Source organism: Cebidichthys violaceus, unplaced genomic scaffold, assembly GCF_023349555.1.
Source record: "Cebidichthys violaceus isolate CVI_PGR_0920_01 unplaced genomic scaffold, fCebVio1.0.p SCAF_15, whole genome shotgun sequence".
Taxonomy (NCBI): domain Eukaryota; kingdom Metazoa; phylum Chordata; class Actinopteri; order Perciformes; family Stichaeidae; genus Cebidichthys; species Cebidichthys violaceus.
This window is the reverse complement of record NW_027176318.1, coordinates 1,098,266-1,107,560: the sequence shown is the minus strand read 5'-3', so window position 1 is coordinate 1,107,560 and position 9,295 is coordinate 1,098,266. Positions and strand designations below refer to the sequence as shown.

At 44.0% G+C, this 9,295-nt stretch overlaps 1 protein-coding gene across 1 annotated transcript; it reads right to left on the bottom strand.

Annotated features, from left to right (window-relative positions):
- Positions 1–244: 244 nt before the first annotated feature.
- hccsb (holocytochrome c synthase b) lies at positions 245–5,557 on the bottom strand. The gene is made up of 8 exons (XM_068709596.1): positions 5,499–5,557; positions 4,451–4,565; positions 4,288–4,335; positions 3,929–4,062; positions 3,500–3,648; positions 2,650–2,769; positions 2,397–2,483; positions 245–1,639 (listed from the first exon to the last, which is right to left on the bottom strand). Exons 2-8 carry the CDS (start codon positions 4,557–4,559, stop codon positions 1,441–1,443), a joined length of 846 nt encoding a protein of 281 aa, XP_068565697.1. The 5' UTR covers positions 4,560–4,565; positions 5,499–5,557; the 3' UTR covers positions 245–1,440.
- Positions 5,558–9,295: the final 3,738 nt, after the last annotated feature.

The following is a 9,295-nucleotide window of genomic DNA, read 5'->3' as shown; positions in this document are numbered from 1 at the left end:
TGATGCATTGTGTCCAGCAGATGGTGCTGAATATGCCCTGCTTGGACAGGGAGGCCTGTGGCTCTGTGTGCCGGTTTGGTCTCGACCCTTAGCGCCCTTCTTCCAGCTTGTGTCTTTACTGTGTATTTAGATGGATTTATTCCCGCACACGAAGAGCACCTGAACTCAACACGGTACACCTTTCCAATGTGGGGGTTTTTTTTCCCCCATGGTTTCCAGTAGAAAGGCACATACGAGTCAGAGGCAGAAGATGAGCAGCTTTATTGTTTAGTTGACCAACAGAGCTACTTACAAGAACTTCTTAAGCACCAAGATTATGCCCTCAGAAATCTACGCATTCATTAATCAATAAATATAAATAACTACATTTGATAAGCTGAAGTCACACGAAATGTTACACCGTGAAAAGCAGATTCAAAGTCATTAAACCAGATAGAAAGCGACTTTAAAGTTACTTAAGAGCTTTAGCACTGATGAATAGTGAAGTATTACAGTATATGAAGTAAGCGGACTGGTCAGCGGCGCTACCTCCGAACAAGCTACTGTTGTCCAGCTGATCTAATAACAAGCCTCTTGTCCATCCTGGTCCTTTTTAAAAAAAATAGAACTATAAACCCCAACCAATGCGCACTGTCCTCATCGCTGTGCTCCAGTAAAGAATGACGGCATGGATCAGAGGAGAATCCACCGGGTTTCACTGAGCTCTCGGTCTGCATGGAGAATGCTGTGTATGGCAGTACTGTCCCTCAACCACCACATACAGGCAACACGCCGACACACAGACTTTAGATGAAATGATTCATCAACACCTGATGAAGAATATGAGCCGCTTTGAAGCATAAACTAGTGTGACCACAACCAGGGTTCCCTCTCCTCTCCAGGACCTCCTCAGTGATACATACATATCAAATATGTATCCAAAATAAAATAGATAGGAGAACGTGGAAATTATTTTCAAAGACAACAGAAGATTTTCGGGGACATGTATGCTGACTTTTAGCCCCCACTGAGACCCTAAAACGCCGGATCCTACAATTCCCATAATGCAACACACAATTCCGTGGGCCTGAGCTGAGACCAGCGACGACATCATCAGGGTTATTTTCTCAGGCGTGGCCACAGCAGACGGAGCGTCTCATGACGGTGAGCAGAGTGAGACACTAACCTAAAGGAAGATTTTCCTCTGAAATCAATATGATGAGCAGATGAAGCTTCATGCAACCTAACTGAGACGTTCTGCAAACACCAAGTCATTTATTTGTCTTCAGGAGTTCTGCTTATGTTTTCTTAGCACAGCACCACAAATCTTGTACAGAGCTGAAATTAGGAACGCCAGTTTCACAGTCCATGTATATATAAATGTGTGTGTCTGTGTCTCTCTGTGTGTGTGTGTGTGTGTGTGTGTGTGTGTGTGTGTGTGTAGGTGTCCCGAGTCCCTTTTTAGGAGGTCCAGCGCCACCAGGTCACCTTCATGCGGTCCCAGACGGCGCCTAATGAGTCGAAGGCGGGGCGCACGTCCAGGATGGAGAACTGGTAGTTCTCCTTGTTGATTTCTCCGTCGTAGTAGTCGATGACGTAGCGCACCTCCCTCCCACAGCGGTCGATGATCCAGTCGTGGCGGTCGAAAGGCAGCTCATAGCTAATGAGGAGGAGGAGGAGGAGGAGGAGGAGGAGGAGGAGGAGAAGAGAGGAATCCATTGAGGATGAAATACAAGCAGCATCTCATTTCAGTGTGTTTTAATCAATCTGGATGGTGGTGGTAGTTCAGCAGGAAGAGAATAGTTCCTACACCACACTGCTCACAACAAGGTCTGTGGATTATCTTTACTATCAGGTCATGATTTCTGGAAAGAGACCTTGTTGTTTTTGGCACCACAAGCTGAGTGCCAAATAATCCCATTACATTGGAGAGAAGGCAACTACTAACAACTTTGAATTTTGGGGTGAATTGTCCCTTAAAAGCAGCATCAGACCATTCTGAGCCCGACATGCATCCAGAGCAGCGGCTGAACCTACTCTCTTGTTTCAGTCTTACGGGTGCAATTATGATTCTAGGTTAAGAAGTAAATAAAAGGCCACATTATAAGTCGAACAAACCAACGTCTCTACACTGAACTATGTCTAATGATGCACTGTTTACACAATGTCTCACTTTCTTTGAACATGCATCCACATAGACTAACGAGTGAAAACAACAGCAGGTCCTCCTGGTCAGGCTGATGATAAACAGCATCAGTACTCAGGGTCCTCACTGCAGCCCTGAGCACATGTGGGGTTCTTTGCCTTTTGCTGCTGCTGACAACTTTGAGAAATTTGACATCGGCAGATTGCGACGCTACACTGATAACAGAGAGCAGTCCGTCGATGGACGGCAGGTTGTGTGTGAAGGAGCTCACCCCATCCAGTGGCGGAAGCGAGCCCTCGGTGAGAACTCTTTGGCTTTACCGCCGAACCTCTTCAGGGTCGGTCCACACGGACATTCACTGCAGGACACCACAAGACACAGTCCTCTAATAACAGCAGTGTAAGACAGGTAAAACTATCACAACAAAAATCAGATATATATATATATATATATATATCTGAACAAAATAAGAATTGGTCTCAGATGAAGGGAAAGCTGCACATCTGTACGGTCGGTGAACTCACCCTGCGTGCAGCGCCTCCCACTTCAGGATCTCCTGCCAGGCCTGCTCGTTGTTCGTGTTGTGGATTTTTATGATGTTGGTCATATCTTGAGCGCCGAGGTCATCTTCACGCCAGCGCCACCTGCAGAGCGAACAAGGCTGACCGTTAAATCACATTAAGAACCGTGGCATCATTTCACTCTTCTACCACACTAAAGCAACCAACCAATCACGTGCCGCCTACTTCCATCAAGAGGAACATGTTGTTATAATGGAGAGCTATGGGGAATTTAAGACAATGATGACAGTAGGAACAACACTGACGCTGCAAACGAGGCAATAGGTAGAATAACCCAGAAGTTAATATCTATTTTATGCACTCGTAATGTCTGCAACCCTTACATTTTAAACCTGAAGCACGTCACGTTCAAGAATTACACTTAGCTCTGAACGTGGAAATCACTTTAATATTGATTGATTATTATCAGCGATGCGACAGACAGGAAGGGGGAGACTACATAAATGACGGCAGGAGTTGAGAGGAGGGCAGAAGTCTGGAGTGAATGCTCCAGATAGAAAAGGGAGGATTGAAGTGATAAAGAGAGTGAGAGCGCTGCTCTGGTCGGGGGGGATGTGACGAGCACACCTGCAGACTTTTGTCATCAGACAATGTTCGTGCCATTCAAATTCAGAATCAAAACTATATTGAATTACTCTCATTGCCAGCCTGGGGAGACATAAACGTGGGTCTCTGATAAAGAGTATGAGGGGATGTTACATGCTGGAAAACCCAAAACGACCGGTGCTACATTGCTGCACACGGTGTGTCCGGTGATGAACTGGCGTACAGAAGGAACGCGGTGTGGACTGACCCTTTCCGCAGCATGGCGTTCCAGAACATCTGCTCAGACGGGTAAACCCAGTTCTTTTCCGTGTTGTGACGGGGAATGGTGGACTCCTCTCTGGCCAGGGGGAGGGCGAAGGGCTGGTCTTGAGCCGGTACTTGGTTAGGAGGAGGCATCTGCACACACGGGCAGGAGAGACAGCTCAGCGACACCACACCACACCACACCACACCACACCACACACACACACACACCCACTCACACGGTGGTTCAGCACTACAGATGCTATCCATAGCTCATCTCTCCAAGACGGTGAACCTTGGCTTATTGTTTTGTTAAATGGTGCTTTAGTGAAAAGACGGTTCAGTCCAGTTCAGCTTGGCTTTCATACTATCGCTCCCTGCTGTCCACCCAGCACCCACTCCCTCCGTTGCTCCACGTAGGCGGTGCAGTTACCATGTTTGCTGGGTCGATGTCACTGTTCGTGGCTTCTGCAGCTTTCATGGGACACTGCACAAAGTCATAGGCCCGGTCCTGGTGAGCTGGACCTGCTGCCGCTTGGTGCATCGGACACTCGGCCGGGGGAGACGCTACGGGAAACAAGAGAACGTGATCGAGGCACAGCGGGCACCAACCGCTGGACAGTAGTCGCTTAAAACCGTCAACAATACAAAAGGTTGAAAAGAAGTGTCTGCATCCTGGCAACCGTTACCGCCGATCCCCGAGTTGTATAGCGGTACTGGGATGTCACAAATGATCAAATATATAAATATAATAAAATAGGCCAGCATTAATAGTGACGTTAATAGTGATACCTTTCACAGGCTGAGCTTGATGCATGGGACACTCCGCAGGTGGAGACACTAAGAGAAGCAGACACAAAGACATTGCAACATGTTAACATCATTTCACCAAATATTGGGAAAAAAACAAAACAAAACAACTGTAGTTATAAAATAGACAATGTTATGTTAGCACCTTTGACAGGCTGGGCTTCTTGGTGCATGGGGCAGCCCTGAGGGGGGGCGGCCATCATGGCCTCTGCCCGGACTGTAGGAGCAGCAGGTGTGGACAAAGAGGCTCCCATCCTGCCCTGTCAGATGTGGACACACACACACACACACACACACACACACACACACACAGTGAACACTCTTAATGTCAAATGTAATGGTATGGGTAACTAGTGGTAGGCTAATCACAGGAGCTAGCTCACTGGATGTAGTCTGTAGCACCGTGAGTCAGACACAGTCCCGCACTGAGCTGGCTGTTTGCTTTGACATCCTCCCAATGTCCCAACGTCAAGGACTCCAGGGAAACAGAGACACCTTGTCCAACCTGCATTACACACTGTAACGTGTCTGATCAATCAGCCATTGTAGCCACATCGATGGAGGCAGACATGTAAAGAATGATTTGACGCGACGTAAGGCACTTCAGACGATGAGAGCTAACGTTAGGTCTACAGTTATCAGAGCAAAGTGCCTTTACGCTCAAGAGAATAATATACATCAGGATGAACGTGAAGTAGTTCAGTCGAAGGAATATGTTTTGGTTAAATCCAATGGCCAACTTACGTAACACATTAAAATGAACCGTCAGAATGGCTGAACAGCCTGACATGTGATCCTACCAGAAGTTATCCTTGATTAACCTCACGATGAATGTTAGCATCAAAGCTAACGTAGTACCGCTAGCTAGTAGCCTGGTCCCCCCCCCCCAACATCTCCCATGAATTCGAATACAATGACATAATGAAGTGAAACGAAACAGCAAATCAGTCTGACAATCAGGCGATTGGTACTAGTAACAGTTACTCGCTAACTTAGCTACTTTCATGTATCGTTAGCTACCTAGCAGCTATGCTAACGTTAGCCGACATGTTTACAGTCCTATTTTCACTTTAACGTCCTTTAAACAAAGCACGTTAACAATACGTCCAGGTTGCCTCTTTTCCTCTCTGTCTAATCGCATTATCTACAGCATGGAGCGAACAGAACAACGGCGAGAGAAACACCTGACTTACCGGTAAGAGAAGTCAGCACAGAGGCGCTCTGGTGTCGGCTTGCTATCCCAATGTCAACGAGCAGGACACGCTGCTGTGCGTTACGTGTGCAGAACGTAAACCAAATACGTCATCACGCTACATTCGGTAACATGTGGGCGATATAACACGAGCTGCATCATTACATAGCAATACAATAACAACAACGCAATAGTCTTCTTCCTCATATGTAATATATGAGGATAGTTGTCAATATTCAATATTGTGTTTTGAGACTGTGGTGTTTCTAGTATTGTGTCCATCTGCTTTTACTTGTGGTTGTATCGAATATAAAGCCAGTGAGTGTTGTCATGCTCTGTACAACCAAAGAGGACATGTGTGTGAATGTCCTGTCTTTAGAATAGACTGGTAATCATTTCAGTGTGTGTAATAAGATAACATAATCTTGGACATTTTATTGGGCTACAGAATAACGGATGACGAGGATACATTTAGCTCTGCTGCATGATCCTAAGTTTAGGTTGAAGGTGTTCAGAGCGCTTTGCACACCGCTCTGCTGTTCCTGGGGTTGAACCACAGAAACACAAGAGACATTGTGGTTACAAACTGACATCTCATGTTAAAGTGTATGTATCATACAGCTACTGCAAGCTGCCAGTCTCAGCTGCGGACACATTGTAGTTGTCTCTTTGTAGGACACTGATTTTTACTCTATTTAAAACATCATGTCATTGTCCTTTTGTTTATAAAATGTCTTTTATCTGGACCCTGAGTCTGTTACAATAAAATACATAAATGCATTACAAAGGTAGCACATACTTGTGGGAACGAAATATGAAACTCTCCTTTCATACACCAGCCCTAATAGGCCCCAAATGGTTATTTTATTAGAGTCTAACAGTCTAATATCATGAAGTCATAATTCTATATCCTGATTACTGGATTAAAATGTACAGTACTTTTTTAGTACTAATACCAAATCCATGTCTTTTTTATATATGACGCAAATCACTGCAGGAGTTACAAAACGCGGTTCGTCCTGTGGTAGCGGTGTTTGTCCACTAGAGGGCGCCAAACCCCGTCTGAAGTTTACATCTTGTCAAAGAATTACTGTATTTTAAGATAAGATAAGATAACCCCTATCATTATATAAAAATGTGGAGTTAATGTTCATATTAATATTATTGTGTACTTTTGTATTTTGATGCTCTGGCAACATTGTTTTGTTTTTACTGTTATACCAATAAAGCCATATTTCATCAGTAAAAAACTAAACAAGTACAATAAATTAGTAAGTAAACAGTAAAAAATATATATAATCGTAGACTGACTGAATGACTGAGGTTGTAATATTGAACATATGAAATATGAAAGGTTGATATTGTGTAGAATATTGGTATTGCACAGTGGTATAAATTGATATTGAGATGAATGAGTTTCTTGTGCGGCTAACACACTGCAGGTGAAGCAGCCTGTCACTGAAGGAGACAGTACTGTGCTACTGTCAGAGTGTCCTGCATGGGTTAGGAGGTGTTCCCCATCAGGGATGATAGCTTAGCCATCATTCTCCTTTCTCCCACCAGCTCCACCGGACCGGGGAGCCAGCAGATCACTTCACACATTAGGGCCGATGCTCCACAGAGTCCAACAAGGCCCTCAGGAGGTCTCCCTCCAAAACCCTTCACTGTAGAGCATCTGTGTTTTCTGTCCGGTCCGGTTTATTGTTCAGGTGAACACCAGGTAACCTCATCTCAATGTTCACTGTTTGTACCTGAATTAAATGTATTCTAACTGCAGCTGAAACAGTTGAAGTAATTCTTATTGTCTGTTATCATCATTTACCTCTGGATTCATGGTCTTAAGGTGGTACTACTCATTGTATATTATAGGTTTGTTGACGCTGTTTCATGAAAAGCAGGTTAGTTTTGATTTGTATTTAATCTTTCTCATGTTTTTTTTTTCTAATGCTCATCCATTGTCATTCCATGTGCTTCTTCTTCTTCTTTCTTTTGTTGTTGTTGTTGTTGTTGTTGTTAGTGCCCCGGGAAACTAAGAAATACATAAAAAAGACAAAAGCAGTACAGAATTATTCAAATGAACAATAATGATATTGGGTCCATTGCTTTTTCTTTTACTAGATGAGACCATTAAAAGGTTAAAGGTCCTTATAACTGGATATTGCTCTGTAGAAATATTCACATTTACAGTGAATCAATGAGGTGACCACAGCTGATCAACACATTCCATGAGTTTTATCCCAGAGTTTATCACCTTGTTAAACATTAATTGTTTGTATTTTTCTACTTTTATGAGAATTTTCCACAAAGTTCAAAATGCTTGCAATTCATAGCTCTATTGTGCTTTTGTACCTTTGTGGTTGAGAACACCCACACTGACAACAGACTGAACCTCGAGGCTTTGTGTTTGGCTCTATTCATTGTTTGTGTGTGTAATTAATCTGAGTTCTCGGTGCGCCTGGAATGAAACTCCAACCACAGCAGCGGTCGAGTGGGACGCGGTGAAGCTGTTTGTTAAAGACTTCTGGTATTCAAGATAAATGCTATCTACTACAAGAACCGTTTCAACACCAAACAGTTGAAGTTTTCATCATACCTAGACTTTGAGTGACTGAACATTTCAATCACAGAACTGAAAACCCGGAAAACCTCCAAGGCTGCAATTCATTAAAAGTATGTGAAACGCAATGTCAGGCTCACTGATTAAAACCTGGCTCATCACGCAGGTCGCTTCGTTCATGTTGAACATATTGAGGCGGAAGAGTTTCCTAATTGTTTCCGGAACCCCGGCACATATACAAGACACACACAGCAAGAATCTGTCAGGAATGAAACTAGTATCTATGGTTGCCACTTTGCCTAAAAGACCCTCTCGAGATCTGACGGAAATCCACTAAACGTGTGTGTCACGTGTGTGTGTGTGTGTGTGTGTGTGTGTGTGTGTGTGTGTGTGTGTGTGTCAAGGGGTTGTAAAGTGGAGGTGCAGCCCATTAAATCTATTTGTGAATATATATTCTCATGGTTCCATGTCTGATTGTGATTTCCCCACAGCTGTGTTACATATTGCTGTGATGTTATTGTAGTCAAAGTTTTTTATAATTCCCCTCAACCCACACACATACACACACACACGCACACACACACACACACACACACACACACACACACACACACACTGTGTTCACTCACACATACAGCTGCCGTCTGCCTGTGGGACGCTCCATATGCTTTCATTCAGTGTTGTGAAGCATTCTCTACGGGTTTTAGAAGAGAAGGAACATAAATGCACCTGTTACAATACAGTACAGTTTAAAGCCAGCCATGAGTGTGGTGACTATACACACCGTGTGGACTTGTTAGTCTTCACTTAGGACTTACCCATGTTGACTTAGGACTTGTTAGTCTTCGCTTGGGACTTACCCATGTTGACTTAGGACTTGTTAGTCTTCACTTAGGACTTACCCATGTTGACTTAGGACTTGTTAGTCTTCACTTGGGACTTACCCATGTTGACTTAGGACTTGTTAGTCTTCACTTAGGACTTACCCATGTTGACTTAAGACTTGTTAGTCTTCACTTAGGACTTACCCATGTTGACTTAAGACTTGTTAGTCTTCACTTAGGACTTACCCATGTTGACTTAGGACTTGTTAGTCTTCACTTAGGACTTACCCATGTTGACTTAGGACTTGTTAGTCTTCGCTTGGGACTTACCCATGTTGACTTAGGACTTGTTAGTCTTCACTTAGGACTTACCCATGTTGACTTAGGACTTGTTAGTCTTCACTTAGGACTTACCCA

What these genes read in the sequence shown, in the direction of transcription:
- hccsb (XM_068709596.1), bottom strand. Translation starts at nt 4,559, where the DNA reads ATGGGAGCCTCTTTGTCCACACCTGCTGCTCCTACAGTCCGGGCAGAG. An exon ending in ACATCGACCCAGCAAACATG is followed by an intron (nt 3,649 to 3,928) that starts GTAACTGCACCG and finishes CCGTGTGTGCAG; the next exon opens with ATGCCTCCTCCTAACCAAGT. An exon ending in AACGCCATGCTGCGGAAAGG is followed by an intron (nt 2,770 to 3,499) that starts GTCAGTCCACAC and finishes TTCGCTCTGCAG; the next exon opens with GTGGCGCTGGCGTGAAGATG.